Source organism: Anomaloglossus baeobatrachus, chromosome 1 (genome assembly GCF_048569485.1).
Source record: "Anomaloglossus baeobatrachus isolate aAnoBae1 chromosome 1, aAnoBae1.hap1, whole genome shotgun sequence".
NCBI lineage: Eukaryota > Metazoa > Chordata > Amphibia > Anura > Aromobatidae > Anomaloglossus > Anomaloglossus baeobatrachus.
This window is the reverse complement of record NC_134353.1, coordinates 902,450,236-902,477,931: the sequence shown is the minus strand read 5'-3', so window position 1 is coordinate 902,477,931 and position 27,696 is coordinate 902,450,236. Positions and strand designations below refer to the sequence as shown.

The window sequence follows — 27,696 nt, the reverse complement described above, 5'->3', positions numbered from 1 at the left end:
GTGGTTTCCGTACCCCGACATCCCACCAATCTTAAGACACTCTACAGCCCATCTGCAGGGTACGGTTTTGATACATGGGAGGATTTCTCCCGACCCAGGCAGGCCCTAGCTCTTGGCCCAGTACACTCACTTGAAACTCTGCCACTTAACTAAACCCTCTTTTCCTGTCCTCCTGATCCTTTTCTGCTCACTCCTCACTCCTTGTCTTCACCTCCCTGGTAACCACCTACAATAGCTGTTTTCAACTGTCCCTGTTCTAACCTACCTAACTCACTACCTACCACTCACACCCCACTCCTGCACACTTGGTCCCTAGTTACACTACATTAAAACATCCTATCTATATAAAGTACTTAACTGTCCTATATTAATAATACCATATCTATCTTGCCTACCACCCTTTAAGTACTCCTGGCTCTCCACACTACATCTCCCACCTGACACAGCATGAGGGGACAGATTATACATTATACAGTGGAACCTTGGATTAAGAGTAACTTGGTTTGAGAGCATTTTGAAAGACGAGCAAAACTTTCTAAAAATTTGTAACTTGGTTTAAGAGCAATGATTTGTAATAAGAGCAAACACTCACCGTGCACACCTCCGGTTCCGTCCTTTGGAGATAAGCCACCATAGGAGTTGTCTGATAGCGTAGGAGCTGTCACTTCTCCACATGACTAATGTGCATGGGGGTATCTTGAGGTTCCCCACAGGTAGATGTGGAGGAGCTAAAGATCAGACATGTTGCATGATAACATGTTCAATCCTTTAGATCTACTTGGCCACCACAGGAGGTGTCTGATGATAGCAGCTTATTCACCTCTCCCCATTACTAATGTATATGGTGGTATCTTGAGTTTTCCCCACAGGTAGGTGTTGGGAGATGAAGATCAGACATGTTGGATGCTAACATGCTCAATCCTTTAGATCTACTTGACCACCTCAGGTGGTGGCTGATAGCAGCTTATTCACCTCTCCACATGACTAATGTGCATGGGGGTATCTTGAGTTTCCCCACAGGTAGATGTGGAGGAGATAAAGATCAGACACGTTGCATGATAACATGCTCAATCCTTTAGATCTACTTGGCCACCAAAGGAGGTGTCTGATGATAGCAGCTTATTCACCTCTCCCCATTACTAATGTACATGGTGGTATATATATATATATACAGTTAGGTCCATAAATATTTGGACAGTGACACAATTTTCGCGAGTTGGGCTCTGCATGCCACCACATTGGATTTGAAATGAAACCTCTACAACAGAATTCAAGTGCAGATTGTAACGTTTAATTTGAAGGTTTGAACAAAAATATCTGATAGAAATTGTAGGAATTGTACACATTTCTTTACAAACACTCCACATTTTAGGAGGTCAAAAGTAATTGGACAAATAAACCAAACCCAAACAAAATATTTTTATTTTCAATATTTTGTTGCGAATCCTTTGGAGGCAATCACTGCCTTAAGTCTGGAACCCATGGACATCACCAAACGCTGGGTTTCCTCCTTCTTAATGCTTTGCCAGGCCTTTACAGCCGCAGCCTTCAGGTCTTGCTTGTTTGTGGGTCTTTCCGTCTTAAGTCTGGATTTGAGCAAGTGAAATGCATGCTCAATTGGGTTAAGATCTGGTGATTGACTTGGCCATTGCAGAATGTTCCACTTTTTTGCACTCATGAACTCCTGGGTAGCTTTGGCTGTATGCTTGGGGTCATTGTCCATCTGTACTATGAAGCGCCGTCCGATCAACTTTGCAGCATTTGGCTGAATCTGGGCTGAAAGTATATCCCGGTACACTTCAGAATTCATCCGGCTACTCTTGTCTGCTGTTATGTCATCAATAAACACAAGTGACCCAGTGCCATTGAAAGCCATGCATGCCCATGCCATCACGTTGCCTCCACCATGTTTTACAGAGGATGTGGTGTGCCTTGGATCATGTGCCGTTCCCTTTCTTCTCCAAACTTTTTTCTTCCCATCATTCTGGTACAGGTTGATCTTTGTCTCATCTGTCCATAGAATACTTTTCCAGAACTGAGCTGGCTTCATGAGGTGTTTTTCAGCAAATTTAACTCTGGCCTGTCTATTTTTGGAATTGATGAATGGTTTGCATCTAGATGTGAACCCTTTGTATTTACTTTCATGGAGTCTTCTCTTTACTGTTGACTTAGAGACAGATACACCTACTTCACTGAGAGTGTTCTGGACTTCAGTTGATGTTGTGAACGGGTTCTTCTTCACCAAAGAAAGTATGCGACGATCATCCACCACTGTTGTCATCCGTGGACGCCCAGGCCTTTTTGAGTTCCCAAGCTGACCAGTCAATTCCTTTTTTCTCAGAATGTACCCGACTGTTGATTTTGCTACTCCAAGCATGTCTGCTATCTCTCTGATGGATTTTTTCTTTTTTTTCAGCCTCAGGATGTTCTGCTTCACCTCAATTGAGAGTTCCTTAGACCGCATGTTGTCTGGTCACAGCAACAGCTTCCAAATGCAAAACCACACACCTGTAATCAACCCCAGACCTTTTAACTACTTCATTGATTACAGGTTAACGAGGGAGACGCCTTCAGAGTTAATTGCAGCCCTTTGAGTTCCTTGTCCAATTACTTTTGGTCCCTTGAAAAAGAGGAGGCTATGCATTACAGAGCTATGATTCCTAAACCCTTTCTCCGATTTGGATGTGAAAACTCTCATATTGCAGCTGGGAGTGTGCACTTTCAGCCCATATTATATATATAATTGTATTTCTGAACATGTTTTTGTAAACAGCTAAAATAACAAAACTTGTGTCACTGTCCAAATATTTCTGGACCTAACTGTATATATATATATATATATATATATATATATATACAGTATATATATAGAAAAGGAAGAGTGATCCAGCAAATATCAAGAGGTTCAGTTGGCATAAAACAATGGATTTATTGATAGAAAAATTAAAGCATATATATATATATATGAGATCTGTAAATAGTGAGTTGCAGGAAATAGTGCGTTACGGACAACGCGTTTTGGCGTTATAAGCCACCTTCTTCACGATCAAGGTTCATGGACTGTGAAGAAGACGGCTTATACCTCCGAAACACGTTGTCTGTAACGCACTATTTCCTGCAACTCATCATTTACAGCTCTGTTATATATATTTTTTAATTTTTCTATCAATATATATATATATTTTTTTTTTTCTCTATAGTTTACCTCCCGCACACCAACAATTCTATTGTAAGCTAATTTGTTTTGTATGTTTTTTACTGTGCAGTATTATGTATTGGTGTACTGTAATAATTTTATATGAATTCAGTACGTTATTTTGTATTACTGTAATAAGTTTGTATAAATGCAGTAACTTTTTGGGTTGTGGAACGAATTGTCTGCGTTTCAATTATTTCTTATGGGAAAATATGCTTTGATGTAAGAGTAACTTGGTTTAAGAGCGCACTGCCGGAACCAATTATGCTCCTAATCCAAGGCTCCACTGTACTTTACACATTATTTACAGTATTCTCAAACATGTATATTATCAAATACATTTCGACACTTGCGGTCGTTAGAGGGTACCGAACGCCACGCCCGTCCAGCTCGGCTACATCCTACATTAAATACAATACACGCTTATATACATTACATTTATAATACAATAGCACTTTTACGTAGGAGTGAATGTAGTTCGCCCACCTACCGTGTTTCCCCGATAGCAAGACACCCCCGATAGTAAGACGTAGTGGGGGTTTTGGGGGGGGGTCGACTAATGTAAGACGTACCCCAAAAGTAAGACATAGTAATTTAGTAAACGGAAAGCGTTATTTATTTATTATTTTTTACAGTACCGGCCGAGCGCCCAGCTGAGCGCCCTGACATGCCGGCGGCCGAGCGCTCAGCTGAGAGCCGTAACATGCCGGCGGTCAGGCGCCCAGCCGAGCGCCCTGACACGCCGGCGGCCGAGCGCTCAGCTGAGCGCCCTGACATGCCAGCGGCCGAGCGCTCAGCTGAGAGCCGTAACATGCCGGCGGTCAGGCGCCCAGCCGAGCGCCCTGACACGCCGGCGGCCAAGCGCTCAGCTGAGTGCCCTGACACGCCGGCAGCCGAGCGCTCAGCTGAGTGCCCTGACACGCCGGCGGCCGAGTGCTCAGCTGAGTGCCCTGACATGCCGGCGGCCGAGCGCTCAGCTGAGTGCCCTGACATGCCGGCGGCCGAGCGCTCAGCTGAGTGCCCTGACATGCCGGCGGCCGAGCGCTCAGCTGAGTGCCCTGACATGCCGGCGGCCGAGCGCTCAGCTGAGTGCCCTGACACGACGGCGGCCGAGCGCTCAGCTGAGTGCCCTGACATGCCGGTGGCCGAGCGCTCAGCTGAGTACCCTGACATGCCGGCGGCCGAGCGCTCAGCTGAGTGCCCTGACATGCCGGCGGCCGAGCGCTCAGCTGAGTGCCCTGACACGCCGGCGGCCGAGCGCTCAGCTGAGTGCCCTGACATGCCGGCGGCCGAGCGCTCAGCTGAGAGCTGTCACATGCCGGCGGTCGGGCAATCAGCTGAGAGCTGTCACATGCCGGCGGTCGGGCGCTCAGCCGAACGCTCGGCCACGGAGAAATGTTGCAGTAATGTTTCCGTGGTCCATCAGGACCACGGACAACATACAAAAACACGCAGCCTCAGTGCCCTCATGTGCAGCAATCGCGGCAAGGCCCCATACGGTACATTGCATGGAGACTTGCTGCGATTGCTGTGGGATTTCCAATATAAGACATACCCCGAAAGTAAGACATAGTGGGACTTTTGGGGGTAAAAAGAATGTAAGACACTGTCTTACTTTCGGGGAAACACGGTAGTACAGTCCCATGCAGTCTGAAGGGGGCTTCATCAGAGAAAATATCTACACCCCCATTCTCTACAGTCCAATTCCTCCTGCAAAGTTATTTTCTCTGAAACTAGTTCAGAAAATAAATACTTAACTAATTATATTATCTCAAAACACCATGAAGAAGGGATGAAATGATCATCAAACGAGGCAAAGAAAACATTGCAGAAACCAAAAGTTCTAGGAAAAAGGCTTTTCCCATCCAGAAAAGCTAAAAATACATCTGTGGACGCACCTTTTCCTATAAACAGAGCGCGGCTCACTCTCACTATTTCCCCACTTCCTATGCACATATGCCAAATGTAATTTATAACACAGCTTGAATATTTCCTTTGTGGATGCAATATTTCCTGATGTGTATCTCGCTCCGTGTTCTCAGCTCGCGCTCTAAGCCATCTGGTGCGGGATACTTTCACACCGATGCAGACGGATCACTGGGGAATCATCGAGCATCCCTGGTATGGAGGCAAAGGATGTTAGAGAAGGGACGTAGGACCAGAGAGGAGCCATGTTTGGTTTCTAGATGACCTTCGGAAAGGTAGACACAAAGGGTCTGCCAGGGCATGATGGTCACACATGGTCCGTCTCTTGACGATCAAGTATACAGTACAAACTAAAAGTTTGGACACACCTTCTCATTCAATGAGTTTTCTTTATTTTCATGACCCTGAAAATTGTAGATTCACTAGATCACTAGATGTAGATCAAAACTATGAATTAAGACATGTGGAATTAAATACTTAAAAAAGTGTGAAACAACTGAAAATATGTCTTATATTCTAGGTTCTTCAGAGTAGCCACCTTTTGCTTTGATTACTGCTTTGCACACTCTTGGCATTTTCTTGATGAGCTTCAAGAGGTAGTCACCGGAAATGGTTTTCCAACAGTCTTGAAGGAGTTCCCAGAGATGCTTAGCACTTGTTTGCCCTTTTGCCTTCACTCTGCGGTCCAGCTCACCCCCAAACCATCTCGATTGGGTTCAGGTCTGGTGACTGTGGAGGCCAGGTCATCTGGCGTAGCACCCCATCACTCTCCTTCTTAGTCAAATAGCCCTTACACAGCCTGGAGGTGTGTTTGGGGTCATTGTCCTGTTGAAAAATAAATGATGGTCCAACTAAACGCAAACTGGATGGAATAGCACGCCGCTACAAGATGCTGTGGTAGCTATGCTGGTTCTGTATGCCTTCAATTTTGAATAAATCCCCAACAGTGTCACCAGCAAAGCCCCCCCACACCATCACACCTCCTCCTCCATGCTTCACGGTGGGTACCAGCCATGTAGAGTCCATCCATTCACCTTTTCTACAAAGATACGGTGGTTGGATCCAAAGATCTCAAATTTGGACTCATCAGACCAAAGCACAGATTTCCACTGGTCTAATGTCCATTCCTTGTGTTCTTTAGCCCAAACAAGTCTCTTCTGCTTGTTGTCTGTCCTTAGCAGTGGTTTCCTAGCAGCTATTTTACCATGAAGGCTGCTGCACAAAGTCTCCTCTTAACAGCTGTTCTAGAGATGAGAAGGTGTGTCCAAACTTTTGGTCTGTACTGTACGTAGGTCACACATGGTCCGTCTCTTGCCGTTCATGTATACGTTGAAGAAATCATATAGAAAAATTGCGCGTGAGAACATATAGACAAAAGCAATATAATTGTTTATTGATATTCTGGTTAAAATAATCATAAAGTGGACAATGAATCAGCAATGGAATAGAAAAGACAATAGACACACAATAGGGCAGGCGTGGATCCTATGACGATGGCAAAGTATCACAAGGAAACATTATAATAAGTAACATGAGGTACCGTAAAACTGCCACCAGAATGTATTCATGCAACCTCCATACAGATAATAATAAGGGACTATTGCCCAAAACACTAGTATGTGCACATATACAGCAAGAAGCACAGCCAACCGTGTATAATAAAAGGTGGTTATCAACCAGTCCACATAACATATTAAAGTGCACTGCTATATATAATATAAGTCACATAGAGGAGGTGAAAACCAATGAAAATCAATGGGATGTAATCATTACCTGACCCAATGTGTGCTCTGCCCATACACCCTACGCGCGTTTCGACGTGCAGTCTTTTTCCAAGGGAGGAAGCAATGAAATGAAAGTATACGTTGAAGCAGATCTGTCACGCTCTGTTATAAAGGGTTTTGTGTTATGAACTGAAAAGATCAAAAAGTGTTCCCACCACTGAGAACCTCAGTGGCCATACACTTTAGTTGAAAGTGGTTGTCCAGGACTTAAAAATTGATGACCTATCCAGAATCTGATCGGCGGGGGTGCGAAATGTGCCACTCCCGCCGATCAACTGTTCTCGGTGCCACCACTACTCAGCATTACACAGCTCCATCTATGGAATAATGGCTGTGGCCAGGCACTGCACCTCTGCCCCCTATTAATATTCAGTCCCCAGTTGTGGTCAATACACAGTTGATGAAGCTACTCAACTGAGTAGTACCAGCCGGTGGTGGCACCCTGAAAATTGCTAGAATCTTGAAGAAATTCTCAAGTACAGCCATTAAAACTATCATTCGCAATAATGACACTGGCTCATGAGGACCCAGTCCAGGACCAAATAACTACCGCTGCTGCAGAGGATAAGTTCATCAGAGTTACCAGCCTCAGAAAATGCATATTGACAGTACCCCAGATAACAGCTGTTAGAAATTATGTACACACATCAAGTAGCAGACACATTTAATATCAACTGTACAGAGGAGATTGTGAAGAGCACACTTTATGGTCAGATTGCTGCAAAGAAGCCACTACTGAAGACCGCAAAAAAAAGAAGAGACTTGTTTGGGTCAATCAACACAAGACATTAGATCAGTGGAAATCTGTATTGTGGAAAAGTTTATTGATTGGGGTGACGGTGTTATTGAAAGCATAGGTCATCAATGTTTAAGTCTCAGAGAACCCCTTTAATATCAACCAAACCTGTCACTTTTGGTACAACCACCTGACAAATGAGCATGGGGGTATATTGAGTTTTCACCACAGGTAGCTGTTGGGGTGATGAGGATCAGACATGTTGGATGTTAACATGCTCAATCCTTTAGATCTACTTGGAGATAAGCCACCATAGGAGTTGTCTGATAGCGTAGGAGTTGTCACCTCTCCACATGACTAATGTGCTTGGGGGTATCTTGAGTTTCCCCACAGGTAGATGTGGAGAAGATAAAGATCAGACATGTTGGATGATAATATGCTCAATCCTTTAGATCTACTTGGCCACCATAGGAGGTGTCTGATGATAGCAGCTTATTCACCTCTCCCCATTACTAATGTACATGGTGGTATCTTGAGTTTTCCCCACAGGCAGGTGTTGAGGAAATAAAGATCAGACATGTTGGATGTTAACATGCTCAATCCTTTAGCTCTACTTGACCACCTCAGGAGGTGTCTGATAGCGGCTTATTCACCTCTCCACATGACTAATGTGCATGGGGGTATCTTGAGTTTCCCCACAGATAGATGTGGAGAAGATAAAGATCAGACATGTTGGATGATAACATGCTCAATCCTTTAGCTCTACTTGACCACCTCAGGAGGTGTCTGATAGCGGCTTATTCACCTCTCCACATGACTAATGTGCATGGGGGTATCTTGAAATTTCCCCACAGGTAGGTGTTGGGAGATGAAGATCAGACATGTTGGATGTTAACATGCTCAATCCTTTAGCTATTCTGATGGAGTTGACCTTGAACCTCACGGTGAAGTCTGTAGGTGATATACATAACGCACTGAGCATTAGGGCTATATATGAGCAGCGTATGCTATTGAATGTCCTCGCTGTGAGCGTCTATAGTTGCAGGGTAGAGGATGAACGCACCACTTCTATAACCATAAAAAACATGAGACATCATTAGGAAAAAGCCCTAAAGGCAACAGAAGCTGTAAATCCCGCAGACCCACAGTAATGAGCGCAGACCTGTTTGTTACCACTGAGCTCGGCAGTAAAGAGGTTAATTGTGCCTCGTCTCTACCCCTCCAAAGTGATGTCTCCCCAGGAAGCTAACAGCAGTCTCCTAAAAATACTTCTTGCGGTTTCAATAAAAGCATCAGCTTCAAAGGGCAGGACTCGGATCCTCTGCACCAGGCTGAGCCAAAGGAAGGGGGGAAGAAGAAGGAGGAAGAGGAAGCAAACATCCCCCGAGTCAGGTGCACAGGCTGCACTCACTGTATACCTCGCCTGTATACAGCCTGCGGCGAGGGATGGGGCATGTGCCCTGCCAGATGAGAGCCAGGGGGGCATGTGCCCTGCCAGATGAGAGCCAGGGGGGCATGTGCCCTGCCAGATGAGAGCCAGGGGGGGCGTGTGCCCTGCCAGATGAGAGCCAGGGGGGCATGTGCCCTGCCAGATGAGAGCCAGGGGGGTGGGGGGGGCATGTGCCCTGCCAGATAAGAGCCAGGGGGGCATGTGCCCTGCCAGATGAGAGCCAGGGGGGGCATGTGCCCTGCCAGATGAGAGCCAGGGGGGGCATGTGCCCTGCCAGATGAGAGCCAGGGGGGGCGTGTGCCCTGCCAGATGAGAGCCAGGGGGGGCATGTGCCCTGCCAGATGAGAGCCAGGGGGGGCATGTTCCCTGCCAGACGAGAGCCAGGGGGGCATGTGCCCCGACAGACGAGAGCCAGGGGGGCATGTGCCCTGCCAGATGAGAGCCAGGGGGGGCATGTGCCCTGCCAAATGAGAGCCAGGGGGGCATGTGCCCTGCCAGATGAGAGCCAGGGGGGTGGGGGGGGCATGTGCCCTGCCAGATAAGAGCCAGGGGGGGCATGTGCCCTGCCAGATGAGAGCCAGGGGGGGCATGTGCCCTGCCAGATGAGAGCCAGGGGGGGCATGTGCCCTGCCAGATTAGAGCCAGGGGGGGCATGTGCCCTGCCAGATGAGAGCCAGGGGGGGGCATGTGCCCTGCCAGATGAGAGCCAGGGGGGGCATGTGCCCTGCCAGATGAGAGCCAGGGGGGGCATGTGCCCTGCCAGACGAGAGCCAGGGGGGCATGTGCCCCAACAGACGAGAGCCAGGGGGGCATGTGCCCTGCCAGATGAGAGCCAGGGGGGCATGTGCCCTGCCAGATGAGAGCCAGGGGGGGCATGTGCCCTGCCAGACGAGAGCCAGGGGGGCATGTGCCCTGCCAGATGAGAGCCAGGGGGGCATGTGCCCTGCCAGATGAGAGCCAGGGGGGCATGTGCCCTGCCAGATGAGAGCCAGGGGGGCATGTGCCCTGCCAGATGAGAGCCAGGGGGGCATGTGCCCTGCCAGATGAGAGCCAGGGGGGCATGTGTCCTGCCAGACGAGAGCCAGGGGGGCAAAAAGTAATTTACCTTAGCCTGGGTAATAACAGTAAATATAGCACCAAGGAAGAAAAGTGATCTATTGCCCTGGATGAAAGAACCTCCCATCACTGCGCTGTATACATCCCCTATAACACTGCACCCATCGATAACACTAACTATATACACAGACTGTACCCACTAATGACACCACACTAACTATATACACGCACACTGCTTCTATTTCCTATATGCCAAGAGTGCACTCACTGGTTATATACAGTGCCTTGCGAAAGTATTCAGGCCCCTTTGAATTTTTCAACCTTTTCCAACATTTCAGGCTTCAAACATAAAGATAAAAATGTTAATGTTCTGGTGAAGAATCAACAACAAGTGGGACACAATTGTGAAGTTGAACGAAATGTATTGCTTATTTTAAACTTTTAAACATCAATTTTAACCATCTTCCCTGTCCCTGCTCAAGAAAAGCAGGCCCAAACCATGATGCTGCCACCACCATGTTTGACAGTGGGGATGGTGTGTTCAGGGTGATGAGCTGTGATGCTTTTACGCCAAACATATCGTTTGGCATTATGCCCAAATAGTTTGATTTTGGTTTTATCTGACCCAGAGAACCTTCTTCCACATGTTTGGTGTGTCTCCCAGGTGGCTTGTGGCAAACTTTAAACAACAATTTTTATGGATATGTAGCGCCCCTGAGACCATCAGGGTGCTACAAGGTTCTAAATCCCCACCAGGATGCAGGGCCTACCCCCTTAGGTACCCCAGTCCTGCTAACACCAAAAACCCAGGCAATACCAGTTTTCCCCAGCAATCCCCCATAACATGGTACCTAGCTATTGTGGGACCATGGATTGCCGCCTAGAGGTGGAGCCACTCCAGTCCACTAGTTGACCAGGTGGGAGGGGCAGACTGTAGAGAGTAGTTAGTTCAGAGTTGACTGTGGAAGTGTGAAGGTGGAAGTGAAGTGACTCCCTGACTCGGGTTGACGGTGACCTGGTACCCAGGAGAAGTAGTTGCCGGTGGAGTATGGTGGAATACTCCCGGAACTACGCACCGACGGGGTACAGGACCCTAGGACAGGAAAGAGCTTCAAGCCGACCTGTTAACATCTGCACAGCAAAGGGGACCATCAAGGACCTTGCTGACCCTAAAAAATCCGAAGACTCAGTAGCAAAGAGTGAGCCGGGGACAGGACCAGAGACTCCAACCCCACAGGGTTCACGCTACTACCAGGTGGACAGAGGTGGACAAACTACAAACTGGGGACCCCCAGTGTTCCATACCACGGGGACCCATTTACCAGAAACAGGTGCAGGGGAAGAAGGTACCAGAGAACTAGACTGGCACGGGACAAAGGGGACCTGGAGGCGAAACCAGTCGGCCTCGGGCAACCAGTTAACACTCGAAAAGTGAGTAAACCAGTTGCACTGAATACCTGTCTGGACTCCTTCTTCCAACGCCCACCACATCATACACCCGCTGGGGCAATACCCTACTTGCGGAGGGACTACCATATTAGCTGCATACCATCAGACCCAGTAGAGACATTCTGCAGCGGCGGCTCCCTACACTTAGCCGCAACACCGCAAGTGGCGTCACGAATAACTGATTCACAAATCACCTGTAAATATCCCCATTACAAAAAGGGCCCAGGGCACGGAACCGGGTAACGGCCACCACCGTGACATTCCCAATAGAGACACTGCCCAGAACCGAGAACCCCATATCCCTAGCTGCTACAGATATCTTTGAGAAATGGCTTTCTTTTTGCCACTCTTCCATAAAGGCAGATTTGTGCAGTGTACGACTGATTGTTGTCCTATGGACAGACTCTCCCACCTCAGCTGTAGATCTCTGCAGTTCATCCAGAGTGATCATGGGCCTCTTGGCTGCATCTCTGATCAGTCTTCTCTTTGTGTGAGATGAAAGTTTGGATGGACGGCCGGGTCTTGGTAGATTTGCAGTGGTATGATACTCCTTCCAGTTCAGTATGATCTCTTGCACAGTGCTTCTTGGGATGTTTAAAATTTTGGAAATCTTTTTGTAACCAAATCCGGCTTTAAACTTCTCCACAACAGTCTCACGGTCCTGCCTGTTGTGTTCCTTGGTCTTCATGATGTTCTCTGAGACTATCACAGAGCAGGTGCATTTATACGGAGACTTGATTACACACAGGGGATTATATTTATCATCATCAGTCATTTAGGACAACATTGGATCATTCAGAGATCCTCAATGAACTTCTGGAGTGAGTTTGCTGCACTGAAAGTAAAGGGGATGAATAATATTGCACGCCCCAATTTTCAGATATTTATTTTTTAAAAAAGTTTAAAATAAGCAATAAATTTTGTTCAATTTCACAATTGTGTCCCACTTGTTGTTGATTCTTCACCATAGCATTAACATTTTTATCTTTATGTTTGAAGCCTGAAATGTGGGAAAAGGTTGAAAAATTCAACGGAGCCGAATACTTTCGCAAGGCACTATATGAGTGTGTGACCTGTTTTTTTAAGAACAGGGTGGATCTATCAAAGTTTGACTTCCATAACATATGCTTGTTTGAGTGTATCACGGACGAATAAAGGAGATTTTTGAGGATCTCAGAAGTTGTTAGAACTTATCAAGCTGGAAAAGGTTATAAATAATGATGAGCAAGTTTCGCAATACTCGGATTTGCGATACTTGTAACGAGTACTGTCTAATACTCGTGTATGCATTCCGAATAGCATGTACAATGGAGAAAACTCGCAATGTAACAAGTAACCCAAATTCAGTACTATTCGTGCCATTAGCAAATAGTGCGGCATTTGGATTAATGGGGCTTTACACGCTACGATATCGTTAATGTTTGGTCGCCGGGGTCAAGTTGTTAGTGACGCACATCCGGCGTCATTAACGATATCGCAGCGTGTAATACTTACCAGCGACCTTAGGCGACCTCAAAAATGGTGAAAATCGTTCACCATGGAGAGGTCGTCCCAAAGTAAAAAATCGGTAATGGTTGTTTAGCGTTGTGGTTCATCGCTCATGCGGCAGCACACATCGCTATGTGTGACACCGCAGGAGCGAGGACCGTCTCCTTACCTGCCACAATGAGGAAGGAAGGAGGTGGGCGGGATGTTACGTCCTGCTCATCTCCGCCCCTCTGCTTTGATTGGCCGGCCGCTTAGTGACGTTGCGGTGACGCCGCTGTGATGCCGAACGTCCCTCCCCCTTGAAGGAGGGATTGTTCGGCAGTCACAGCGATGCCGCCGACCAGGTAAGTACATGTGACGCTACCGGAGCGATAATGTTCGCTACGGCAGCGATCACAAACAATCGCATGCGCGACGGGGGCGGGTACTTACACGGTCGCTATCGCTAGAAATTGCTAGCGATATCGCTACCGTGTAAAGCCCCCTTAACTCATTTTATTGCGAGTTTTCCCCATTGACTTGCATTGCACACACAATTCAGAATGTATACACGAGTATTAGACAGTACTCGTTACAAGTATCGCAAATCCTAGTATTGCGAAACTCGCTCATCATTAGTTATAAAACCAACTCTAAAGTTGTTTAGACTCTACCAATCCACAGTCAGACAGATTGTGTACAAGTGGAGGAAATTAATTACCATTATTACAGCTACCCTGGAGTGATCCACACATAAAAATCCCTTCAAGTGCAAAAAGTGTAACCGTACACAAAGTCACCAAGAAACCCAAGGTAACCTCTAATCAACTAAAGGCCTCTCTCACATTTGCTAATGTTAATGTCATGGCGACTCTAGACTCTGCTCACATTGCAAAGTCTGGCAGGCAACTTAATGCTTTTTATTTTCTCAGCCAGAGCCAGGCGTCGACTGTTTAGTGCTCTCTGGTCTTTGGTTTAGAAGGAGTTAATTCCTGTTGGCTGGTGAATTCTTGCTGGGGCCACAGGATGCTGACATCCTATCACAGCCACCTCCACCATATAAAAAATGGTGGAACCTAACCTCACATGCCGAAGATAGCTCTAGCTTTGCTCCAGCGTTATCAGTCCTTGTGCATGGTGACCCATTTGTTGGTGAGTTGTTGTATGCAGTGGAAATATCCTTGTTGCTTGTTTATTTCCTCCCTGTACATTATTTCTCCCTGAGCACGTACTGCCTTTTCCCCTGTTGCTATTTGTGGGATTCATTACTCCTGTCCCAGCCCTCCCTGGGGGTGTTAAGACCAGGGCTGCTTAGGAGTTAGGGCTATGCTAGCGGTCCAGACTTGGCTACCATCAAGCCTACCTCTGGAATAAGGGACAGTATAGGGTCCCTAATCTGAGGGCCAGTCTAGGTGCCCTTACTCCTGGTTACCATGTCATACCCGTGACAGTTAAGAACACTGCTGCCCATCTGCAGTTTGCTAAAGATCACATGGACAAGTCAGGAGGCTACAGGAGCAGCGTTTGTGGACAGATGAGAACCAAATTTGGCTTTTTTTTGTTTAAATGAAAACCGTTATGTTTGGAGAAAGAAAAATACTGCATTACAGCATAAAATCCTGATACCGTCTGTGGAAATCAGCGAATTCTAAAGGAAAATTTTTCATGGCATCTTTCTACCATGAGTTGAATCACAAGAAACCGTAGGTCATGCAGCAAGACAATATAAAATCAAAGTCCTCACCGTAATCCTATAGAAATATTGTGGAAGGACGTAAAGCGAGTGGATCATGGGAAAAAACCCCATCATAATTGAGGTAAAGCTGTTTTGTAGGGAGAAATACACTAAAATTCCTCCAAGCCGATGTCAGGAGTGTGTCACTGGTGACAGACAGTCATGTGGTTTCTGGCAATAGAAGGTCACAGTGTTTGGCTGCGCAGAATGCTCCCTGACTTTATATTGTTCCTGCTGTCAGTATTCATTGGTGTAGGTAGGACCCCAGGGACAAGTAGTAGGTTCGGTCAGGGGTCACCATCTTCCCTTTCCCTAGACACAGCGTTTCCCTTCCATTCCCTTTCGACATTCGCTTGGTACTTCCCGGTACCTAGCAAGACAGCCGATGTGCAGGACTTATCAACAATGTTTAGATGCAGTTATTGCCGCACAAGGGGGTCACACCAGATACTGAGATCAAAGATTTGTAAACTTCTATCACCCAAAGATATGTGATGTTGGATCATTTTACTCATTGAAAAATTAGTCTACAAGATTTTGGTGGTAAAACCTTGTAAAAATGAAGTGAACAATAATTGTACAATAACTTCTTTATGCAAAATATTAGATAAAAGGAACAAAGCAGTGCCTCTGCCATGAGGGACACATAGGAGCACACAGAATGACATTAATAAATGAATGGTAACTAATGCCGTGTAGGCATAACAAAATGACCAAATTAAAGCCTGTTTCCTATGGAACAGATATAGTAAATACTAGCTGCACTACCCGGCTTCGCCCGGGTTAATAGCTGCTGTTAACAAAATAGAATGTATTAACAAAAATGTATTCTGCACACAAAAACCACAAAACAAATAGATAGAAATGTAATTATTAAAAGGCAAAAACTAAGCTAATAGAAGCATTTCACAACATATATTTCAACACCACAGATATTCCGCACAGATTTAACTAAATTGGCCAAGTAATGTGCTCCGTCTGTCTCTTTCCAGGTCTGTCTCTTTCCAGGTCTGTCTCTTTCCAGGTCTGTCTCTTTCCAGGTCTGTCTCTTTCCAGGTCTGTCTCTTGCCCCGTCTGTCTCTTTCCCCGTCTGTCTCTTTCCTCGTCTGTCTCTTTCCCCGTCTGTCTTTCTCCGTCTGTCTCTTTCCCCGTCTGTCTTTCTCCATCTGTCTCTTTCCCCATCTGCCTGTCTCTGTCTGTCTCTTTCTTTGTATGTCTCTCTCTGTTTCTTTCCTCATCTGTCTCTTTCCAGGTCTGTCTCTTTCCCAGGTCTGTCTCTTTCCCAGTCTGTCTCCCTGTCTCTTTTTTTTCCTTTCTGTCTCTTTCCCTGTCTGCCTGTCTCTGTCTGTCTCTTTCCCCGTCTGCCTATATCAAGGTCTGTGTCTTTCCCCATCTATCTTTGTCTATCTCTCTGGCTGTCTCCTCCTTCCCTGTCTGCCTGTCTCTGTCCCTGTCTGCATGTCTGTCTGTCTCTTTCCCCATCTGTCTCTTTCCAGGTCTGTCTCTTTCCAGGTCTGTCTCTATCTCTCTGTCTCTTTCCCTGTCTGTCTCTCTGTCTGTCTCTCTCTATCCGTCTCCCCACCGACATCTTATTACCTCACATATAAGCTTCTTACACTATGAATGTCTTTTGTTCCTATAGCAACCACTCACAGCTCCTAATAATAACCTGTAGTTCCAGGTATCATTTACTTTAATGGAGGCATGTTTTTTTGGAGCGTAACTGTAAAACGCAGGGTTATATTTTCCTGTCAAAACATAGTCTACGACGTTCCCTGGGTCACATGAGGTGTCTGTGCAAAATTTCGTGATTGTAAATGCGACGGTGCGGATACACTTTTCGTTTCACTTTTTCCCTATTATGTAGATAGGGGCAAAATTGATTGGTAAATTGGAACGCGTGGGGTTAAAATTTCGCCTCACAAAATAGCCTATGATGCTCTCGGGGTCCAGACGTGTGAGTGTGCAAAATTTTGTCGCTGTAGCTGCGATATGCAGATGACAATCCCGGACATACACACACACACACACACACACACAGACACACACACACACACACACACACACACACACACACAGACACACACACACACACACACACACACACACACACACACACACACATACATACACACAGACACACATACACATTCAGCTTTATATATTAGATTCACATATCTGAAGGTCTCATCATAGTTCCTAGAATGAATGTGGCCAGACATAGGGCAACAGGTGATCAGGTATATGTAGAAGAAATAGATAAATCAATAGTATATAAAGTGCAGCAGGAATAAGGTGCCCAGGTGCATCAGTAATTTACCTGACAGCTCATGTATGGCTCCAATCATTGGGCGTTGTGTGACATTACACCATGGGATTAAGTCTTCGAGGATTTCTTTTTCATTAATAAATTGGTGAACGAGGGTGTCAGGCTACCACCAGGGGGAGCTGGACCCCTGCAGGAAAAGACACTACACAGAGCTTAATCAGCATGGAGGTGGACACACAGTGTGTGCTGAAGCACTGCCCTGCAGAGTCAGCCAGAATACAGAGGCCATGGGGTGTGCGGGGATGGTCAGGCAGGCCAGGTCATACACAGTACGGTGAGAAGGAAGACTGGAGGAACGAGCAAAAGCGAGGTCGAGGTCAGGCCGAGGTCAGTACCATAGGAAGCAACCGAGTGGGGAGGTAGGAGAAGGTGGAACAACTGGGGCTATTGTGAGAAGGAAGGAGGTGGGACGGAACACAGACAGAGTACAGGGGAAGGACGGATCAGGAAACACAGGGACCAGCAATCAGTGCTAAGCTTTTAGCCGGCGCTGGTTCACCAGAGATGACAGAATTTAAATCATCCAAGCTTCGGAAGTGAGGCCCGAGAGAAGGCTCCGTCCCTTGCCATGTGGATGGGGCGGTGGAACCATGACAGGGGCAGTGTGGGGGAGTCTTTATTCAAATAAACTAGTTTTTCCTATGTGTGTTTTCTAACTGTACCCTTGCTGGGTTAGTAGCAGGGGTGTCTGATAGACACCTCTCCATTACTAACCCCTGGGCTTGATGCCAGCTGTCAACTCATAGCTAGCATCAACCCCAAAAGCATTACCCTAATTACCAATGCACCAGGCAATCAGAATTAGCTGGCAAAACGCCAGAATTGGAGCATCTAATGGGTGCGCCACATCTATGGCAGCTGAGGGCTGCTATTTTTAGGCTGGGAAGGATCTAATAACCATGAGCCTCCCCAGCTTGATAATACCAGCCCACAGCTGTCTGCTTTTCTTGCAGTGGTTATCAAAAATAGGGGGGACCCCACGTCATTAATTTTTTCTTTATTGTTCACAGCAGTATACAAGTATCTTCTGCATGCGATAAAACTTGTTGATTAACTGCACTTCAGCCTTTCAACAAACTTTATTAGCATACGAACAGAACCCAAACGCTGACTTTTTATTAAGACTTGAGACTTGGATACCCGGTGTCTTGTACGACCCCCGAACTTTACCATTCGGCATCACTCATCCCTAGTTGGATGTTGTACTCCAGGGGTGAGGATTCGGATTTTGTACACCGGGGGTGAGGGGTAGAATACAGTACACTGGAGGGGAAGGGATGGATGTTATACATTGAGAGCAAATGGGCCGGGTGTTATACACCAGGGGAGAGCGGCCGGATGTTATACATCGGGTTCAAGGGGCCAGATGTTATACACCGGGGGCAAAGGGGCAGGATGTTATATACCAGGGCGAGAGGCCAAATTTTATACACTGGGGCAACAGTGCTGAATGGTTGTACATCGGGAGCGAGGGGCCAGATGTTATACACTGGGGGCAAGGGGCTGGATGTTATTTATACACCTGAAGCAAAGGGGATAAATGTCATACACCTGGGGCAATGGGCCGGATGTTATACACCGGAGCAATGGGCTGGATGTTATACACTGGGGGCAATGGGCCGGATGTTATACACCGGAGCAATGGGCTAGATGCTATACACCGGGGGCAATGGGCCGGATGTTATTGTGTCGCCCAGGGATAGGGGGTACTCAGATCCGGGCCAAGGGGTCGCTTCTGGAGGTATCACGGTGGCGAGACCCGGTCTGTGATCCCAGGCACCACAACGAAAAGGGGCATTATATACAGGGGAGATTTGTATGTTCCGTGATGCCACCCGTGGTGTGCGGTGAGGTAATGGAGCACCGCCGCTGCCGGTCACAGGATCCCGGGGATGGTAATGGGCAGCAAGGTAGTGATTTTCCCTCAACGGGTAGGGTGTTGATGTCCCGGGACCCCGGTGTGATGGATTGGGGAGTAACGGGTGCAGTCCACGGCTTGGACCGGGTGGTGCAGGAGTACTCGCAGTATAAGCAATAACTGACACGAGTCCAGAATTTCACCAAGTTGCTGGTAACTGGTGCCCACGGCCGGCTGCTGTGAGGACGGGTCCTACACCCGTGTGTGTAATTCGGGTGTTTTTCTCCCAGCTCCCCACGGGAGCTTCTCCCTGACTTCTCCCCTCCAGCAGACTGACCGCAGCTCAAACTCTGCTCTCACCAAACTCCCCTCTCCCCCCTCCCATTTTCCTGAGGAGGGGGCGAGTGGGGCCTGCTTGGCTGGTGTGTGTTTGTCTGGAAACTCCCCAAGGGAGTGTGAGATCTGCACCAAAACATGGATGCAGACCTCTGTGACACCCTGGTTTTGCCAGGGCAGCACATTATACACCGGAGCAATGGGCTGGATGTTATACACCGGGGGCAATGGGCCGGATGTTATACACTGGAGCAATGGGCTGGATGTTATACACCGGGGGCAATGGGCTGGATGTTATACACCGGAGCAATGGGCTGGATGTTATACACCGGGGGCAATGGGCTGGATGTTATACACCGGAGCAATGGGCTTGATGTTATACAGTGGGGGCAATGGGCCGGATGTTATACACCGGGGGCAATGGACTGGATGTTATACAACGGGGGCAATGGGCTGGACGTTATACACCGGAGCAATGGGCTTGATGTTATACACCGGGGGCAATGGGCTGGATGTTATACACCGGGGGGCAATGGGCCGGATGTTATACACCAGGGGCAATGGGCTTGATGTTATACACTGGGGGCAATGGGCTGGATGTTATACACCGGAGCAATGGGCTTGATGTTATACACTGGGGGCAATGGGCCGGATGTTATACACCGGGGGCAATGGGCTGGATGTTATACACCGGGGGCAATGGGCTGGACGTTATACACCGGAGCAATGGGCTTGATGTTATACACTGGGGGCAATGGGCCGGATGTTATACACCGGGGGCAATGGGCTGGATGTTATACACCGGGGGCAATGGGCTGGACGTTATACACCGGAGCAATGGGCTTGATGTTATACACTGGGGGCAATGGGCCGGATGTTATACACCGGGGGCAATGGGCTGGATGTTATACACCGGGGGCAATAGGCTGGACGTTATACACCGGAGCAATGGGCTTGATGTTATACACTGGGGGCAATGGGCCGGATGTTATACACCGGGGGCAATGGGCTGGATGTTATACACCAAGGGGAAAGGGGCATAAAATGTATGTTTCTTTTTTTTACCAAAGTACCAAATTACTGGAATTTTTTTTTTGCAGTATTTGATAATTTAAAAAAAGAAATTACGATAATTAAATGAATTGTTTTATTGAGCTTGATTTCCTCACCATTTTCAAGATCTCTGCTTTCTGCCAGTGAATAGTTTTATGAATTAGCTGAAATAGCCTCAAACACAATACACACCTAATACTTCTTGCATTTAAAGTTTTTCTCCATTTGTAGCCGGACAATCCTCTGTGACTAATAGCTGACAGCCATCACCCATAGACTACAATGGCATCCATTTAACGTTTTCTTAACTTTTCATGAAGCAGCCATTAAACATATGTCATATTTCGTGAGTGATGGATCTCACTGTCACCCATCTGTTTAACACATCTGTCATCAACAGGTTAAAATGGCATCTGTTCAATGGGTTCGTCAAAAATGTATGAATGTGACTTGAGCGATTCTTGATTTCCCCTATGGAATCGCTGCGGCAAAGTGAACACTTTTTACCATATTTCATCTTCTACTTGACTGCTGCTGGGTGATCGCTTAATTATCAGGTCTGAAGTTGGAAATCCATCATTTTTGTAGTGAATTTTCTTTACTGTTTTTGTTTTTTACCTCTACATTATTGAAAAAAAAAACTGATGCCATTAAGAAACTGTCAGCGAGTAGGCTCACACATATTAACAATATAAATTCAAAATTTCAAAACATTTAAGTTTTTCCAGTATATTCTACGCCGTGACATAGTGGTGATTGCCAGCAGCCGTGTTGATTGCCAGCAGCTATTTGGTACCTCCTTGTGGCCCTCACTGAAACCCTTCCACAAGTTCAGTACTGGACGCCTTATCTCACAAGCAGATCAATGGTATTTTAAGACAATAATGATGTACTTGTAATTTGCCCTTTGAACTTCTGATTTATTTTTTTTGCTTTTTCTGAAATCTGACAAAAAAAATCAACATAAAATTCTAAATAAAACATTATACAATGGCCTGGCTTGTTCTTAATGAATTCCCACAATATGGAATTCTGTGCAGTGCATGATTCAACACTTCATTAATTTATTAGCTGCTCAGACTCTATGTATTGTTATAATTTTTAACTTTTTATTACATTTTTCATGTCACCCTCTTAATACCCTAATCCTCTTACTAACTCCATCCTAAGCCTAGCACTAACTATAGTCCTAGTATTACAGGATTAATCCTAACTAACTCTAGCCCTAGTATTAACCCGAGCACTAACCCTAGCCTTAATATTAAGCCTAGCATTAACCCTAGCACTAGTATTAAGCCTAGCACTAACCCTAGCTGTAGTATTAAGCTTATCATTAACCCTAGCCCTAGTATTAACCATAGCATTAAAACTAGCCCTAGTATTAAGCCTAGCACTAACCCTAGTATTAAGCCTAGCACTAACCCTAGTATTAAGCCTAGCACTAACCCTAGTATTAAGCCTAGCACTAACCCTAGTCCTAGCATTACAGGATTAACCCTAGCACTAACCCTAGTATTAAGTGTAGCACTAACCTTAGCCGTAGTATTAAGCCTAGCATTAACCCTAGCCCTAGTATTAACCCTAGCACTAACCATAGGCCTAGTATTAACCCTAGCACTAACCCCAGCCCTAGTATTACAGTATCAACCCTAGCACTTACCCTAGCCCTAGTATTAACCCTAGCACTAACCCTAGCCCTAGTATTAACCCTAGCACTAACCCTAGCCCTAGTATTAACCCTAGCACTAACCCTAGTATTATAGTATTAACCCTTGCACTAACCCTAGCACTAATCCTAGCCCTAACCATAGTAGTACAGTATTAATCCTAACACTAATCCTAGCACTAACCCTAGCACTAATCCTAGCCCTAGTATTACAGTAATAACCCTAGCCCTAACCCAAGCCTTAGTATTATAGTATTAGCCTAAGCACTAATCCTAGCACCTCAACACTAGCCCTAGCCCTAACCCTATCATTATAGTATTAACCCTAGCACTAACCCTAGCCCTAGTATTATAGTATTAGCCCTAGCACTAATCCTAGCCCTAGTATTATAGTATTAACTTAACATACTGAGATAACAAAGCTTAATTAATCATACTGAGCCTTGTTATTTTAGTCACTTCTTATGCAAATTGTGAACTCTCATTTGGTGCGCTCTGCATAGGCAGGATTAGATGAGCACCCACTGAGCCAGTGCGCCCCTCTAGGAGTCAGTAGAACAGTCACTGCTGGCATTAGATAAGACTGGGAGAATAGCTCTGGTTACCACTGGTTGTCCACATAATAGTAGGAACCATTCCCCTGTCCCATGCATGAGAGGAGCAGGGCTATGCTAGCTATGAGCCGGACAGTGCTCGGCTTTCTCCGCCAGTGCATACACGTTCATGCTGGATTTAAGCTTCATTCAAACAAGGTGCATAAGCAGAGGCGTAAGTGGAAGCTCATGAGTCCCAAAGCAAAGGCTCCAATGGGGCCCCCAATTATAGCAAGTCTTTAATAGCATTGGCTTTTTTATATAAGCAAAAGGGACTTTTTGAGCTGCCAAGGCTCCAGGGCGGAGGTGATTGCACCCCCAGCACCTAGTGTAGTTATTCCCCTGATAATAAAAGTCCCAATTTTAAAACTGATGGAAATTTCACTGGTGAAACCCCAGGTAATAAGACACTTATCACCAGTAGAAAACTCACCTGTGCTACCTTCAACATACAGCATTTCATACTGTGGCTCTGATGTCCTGTTACACTAAATTATGTCCAAAAACATATTCCCCATTTCTAGACCACCAGGGACCTGGACCACCAGGCACCTAAACCACTAGGGACCTAGACCACCAGGCACCTAGACCACCAGGGACCTAGACCACGAGGGACCTAAACCAGAAGTGACCTAGAACACCACAGGAATATTGCCTCCTGAGATTATCAATGATAGTTTTGCAAACTATTTTGTTTACTTAGACCACCAGGCATATACAGATTTTGAAAATACGAACAAGACTATGTTTGAACATTTATATGGTGCAGACTGCACTTTTTTTTACCCAAGTTAGAACATTATTAAAAAAAAAACAGCCTTGAGAAATATGAGCACAACAAGGTAATACAAGAAAAGTCGTAATTACTCATTGTGTTATCATCATATGTACCCTCTATCTATCTATCTATCCCTCTATCTATCTATCTATCCCTCTACCTATCCCTCTATCTATCCCTCTATCTATCCCTCTATCTATCTATCTATCCCTCTATCTATCCCTCTATCTATCCCTCTATCTATCCCTCTATCTATCCCTCTATCTATCTATCTATCTATCTATCTATCTATCTATCTATCCCTCTATCTATCTATCCCTCTATCTATCTATCTATCTACCCCTCTATCTATCCCTCTATCTATCTATCTATCTATCTATCCCTCTATCTATCTATCCCTCTATCTATCTATCTATCTATCTATCTATCCCTCTATCTATCTATCTATCTATCCCTCTATCTATCTATCCCTCTATCTATCCATCTATCTTATCTATCTATCCCTCTATCTACCCCTCTATCTATCCCTCTATCTATCTATCTATCTATCCCTCTATCTATCTATCTATCTATCTATCTATCTATCCCTCTATCTATCTATCCCTCTATCTATCTATCTATCTACCCCTCTATCTATCCCTCTATCTATCTATCTATCTATCTATCCCTCTATCTATCTATCCCTCTATCTATCTATCTATCTATCTATCTATCTATCTATCCCTCTATCTATCTATCCCTCTATCTATCTATCCCTCTATCTATCCATCTATCTTATCTATCTATCCCTCTATCTACCCCTCTATCTATCCCTCTATCTATCTATCTATCTATCTATCTATCCCTCTATCTATCTATCCCTCTATCTATCTATCTATCTATCTATCTACCCCTCTATCTATCCCTCTATCTATCTATCTATCTATCTATCTATCTATCTATCTATCTATCTATCTATCTATCCCTCTATCTATCTATCCCTCTATCTACCCCTCTATCTATCCCTCTATCTATCTATCTATCTATCCCTCTATCTATCTATCCCTCTATCTATCTATCTATCTATCTATCCCTCTATCTATCTATCCCTCTATCTATCTATCCCTCTATCTATCTATCTATCTATCTATCTATCTATCTATCTATCCCTCTATCTATCTATCCCTCTATCTATCTATCCCTCTATCTATCTATCTATCTATCTATCCCTCTATCCCTCTATCTATCTATCTATCTATCCCTCTATCTATCTATCTATCTATCTATCTATCTATCCCTCTATCTATCTATCTATCTATCTATCTATCTATCTATCCCTCTATCTATCTATCCCTCTATCTATCTATCTATCCATCTATCTATCTATCCATCTATCCCTCTATCTATCTATCTATCTATCCCTCTATCTATCCTCTATCTATCTATCTATCTATCTATCTATCTATCCCTCTATCTATCTATCCATCTATCCCTCTATCTATCTATTTATCATTGTTTTTGGAATGATTTATGCTGTGGTCTGGTAGGTAAAAGGACCTGAATGCCTGAAACTCTGTGCTTTTTTTATCACTCTTGATTAGAGATTATCAGCTACTATTCCAGTATTCGTCATTATATGAACAATGCTCGGGTTCCCCAGTGTTTTGCATTACATTCATTATTAGTGACAAATACTGGAATAGTCCTTTGGGATTTCTTAAAAATAATCCAAACACGAATAGTTTCTATTTGCTCATCACTTGTGTTTATCTATCCATCCATCCTGCCATCTATCTACCTATCTCATATTTATCTATCCATCTATAACTATCCTTCCATTCGTCTATTTATCCCAATCTATTATCCCTCTATCTATCCCGCTAGTAATTATGTATCTATTTATCCATCAGTCTATCCCCATCTATCTATCTATCCCCCATCTATCTATCTATCTATCTATCCCTCTATCTATCCCCCATCTATCCCTCTATCTATCTATCTATCCCTCTATCTATCTATCTATTTATCTATCTATCCCTCTATCTATCTATCCCCCATCTATCCCTCTATCTATCTATCTATCTATCCCCCATCTATCTATCTATCTATCTATCCCTCTATCTATCTATCCCCCATCTATCCCTCTATCTATCCCTCTATCTATCCCTCTATCTATCCATCCATTTATCTATCCCTCTATCTATCTATCCATCTATCTATCTATCCCTCTATCTATCTATCTATCTATCTATCCCTCTATCTATCCCTCTATCTATATATCCCCCATCTATCTATCTATCCCCCATCTATCCCTCTATCTATCCCCCATCTATCTATCTCTCTATCTATCCCTCTATCTATCTATATATCTATAACAATCCATCTATTAATCATTCTATCTATCGATCTATCTATCACTCTATTATACATTTATCTATCTATCCCTCTTTCTATCTATCTATCTATCTATCTATCTATCTATCTATCCCTCTATCTATCTATCCCCCATCTATCTATCTATTTATCTATCCCTCTATCTATCCCTCTATCTATCTATCCATCTATCTATCCCTCTATCTATCTATCTATCCCTCTATCTATCTATCCCCCATCTATCTATCTATTTATCTATCTATCCCTCTATCTATCTATCCCCCATCTATCCCTCTATCTATCTATCTATCCCTCTATCTATCTATCCCCCATCTATCTATGTATCTATCTATCCCCCATCTATCCCTCTATCTATCCCTCTATCTATCTATCTATCTATCCCTCTATCTATCCCTCTATCTATATATCCCCCATCTATCTATCTATCTATCCCCCATCTATCCCTCTATCTATCCCCCATCTATCTATCTCTCTATCTATCCCTCTATCTATCTATATATCTATAACAATCCATCTATTAATCATTCTATCTATCGATCTATCTATCACTCTATTATACATTTATCTATCTATCCCTCTTTCTATCTATCTATCTATCTATCTATCTATCTATCTATCTATCTATCTATCCCTCTATCTATCTATCTATCTATCCATCTATCTATCCATCTATCTATCCGTCTAATTATCCCTCTATTTATCCCTTTATCTATCTATCCGTCTATTTCTCATTTTCTGTTTTTGAAAGATTGCTGCCCTCCTGTAGGTGAGTTTGGATGACTTTCTGACCGTCTATTGTACTATCATACACAATATGATGACAATCACAGCTTGTTTCTATGGTATAATATATATATATATATATATATATATATATGTCTTTAAGCCTATAAGCCTATGTACATATATATATACACATACACTAACCAGAATATGACGATTCCGACAATAACTTCCACCATAAGTTGACTTTCCCCGCTCCTTCATCGATCCATATCTACACCATTTCTACCATTTCTAAATCTTCTACCAATTCCTAGAGAAAACCACTATAATGAGAGATGCAACAGGATACACTCTTGCCACATCCCTATATATATATATATATATATATATATATATATATATATATACATATATATATATATATATATATATATATATATATATATACAGACAGGTGCTCACAATGCTCTCCATCATTTCACACCCAGATAAAGTTCTCCCCCAGGTCACCCTGCCCGCATCACACCCCCCTGAATGTTAGACACCTCAACTTCCTGCAGACATACAATAACTTTATAGTACAGCAGAATACAAGAACAGTTGGAAGCCCCCCAGTGTCCAGAGCACAAGCCCCCCGCATAATGAGTGGCCTGGATGAGCCTCACCTCTGCTGCCAGGCTGTCTGCTCCAGCTCTAGATGTGCAGCTGCTGATGACAGCATACACAGGAGATGCAGCGTCTTCGGTGCCTCCTCTTCTTGTCTTGGCTTGCTGAGGGGCTGAGGAGTCTGGCTGTCTCACTGTCTACCTCCTTGGACATGGCTTGAGCCTCCTTGATCTCAGTCTGGCTGTCCCTGGCTGCTCATCGCTCTGTGTCTCCCCCTCCCCTGTATGTCCTTTCCCTTCTGCCCCCTCCCATGCTTGCTTTTTTTTCGTCTCACTTCTTTTTTTCTGTCTGTCCCTCACCGCCTTGACTCTTGGCTCATCCCCCACAGATCTCCATGCTGCCCTCTCCCCTGCACTCCCAGCCTCCATCTATATATCTTCTTTATTTCCCCCAAGCCCTCCTCTCCTCCCACTTACTGTATTTCCTCTCTACTATTCCATCTCTCACACTTATTTTCATTAAAAGTGACACCGGTGGCCCCCCAGGCGCCAGGAAGGTGACCCCCACAGTCACCCCCTC

General features: G+C 45.0%; 1 protein-coding gene across 2 annotated transcripts in view; it reads right to left on the bottom strand.

The window, feature by feature from the left end:
- ZBTB7C (zinc finger and BTB domain containing 7C) overlaps window positions 1–27,400 on the bottom strand; it is a 288,510-nt gene extending 261,110 nt beyond the window's left edge. For both annotated transcript variants that reach the window (XM_075327284.1, XM_075327271.1), the window contains exon 1: window positions 27,177–27,400. Coding sequence is in view for 1 of the 2 variants with exons in the window: in XM_075327271.1 (XP_075183386.1) it covers window positions 27,177–27,232 (56 nt within the window). In the remaining variant the exon portion in view is untranslated. The remainder of the gene's footprint in view (window positions 1–27,176) is intronic.
- Between the last annotated feature and the right edge of the window lie 296 nt (window positions 27,401–27,696).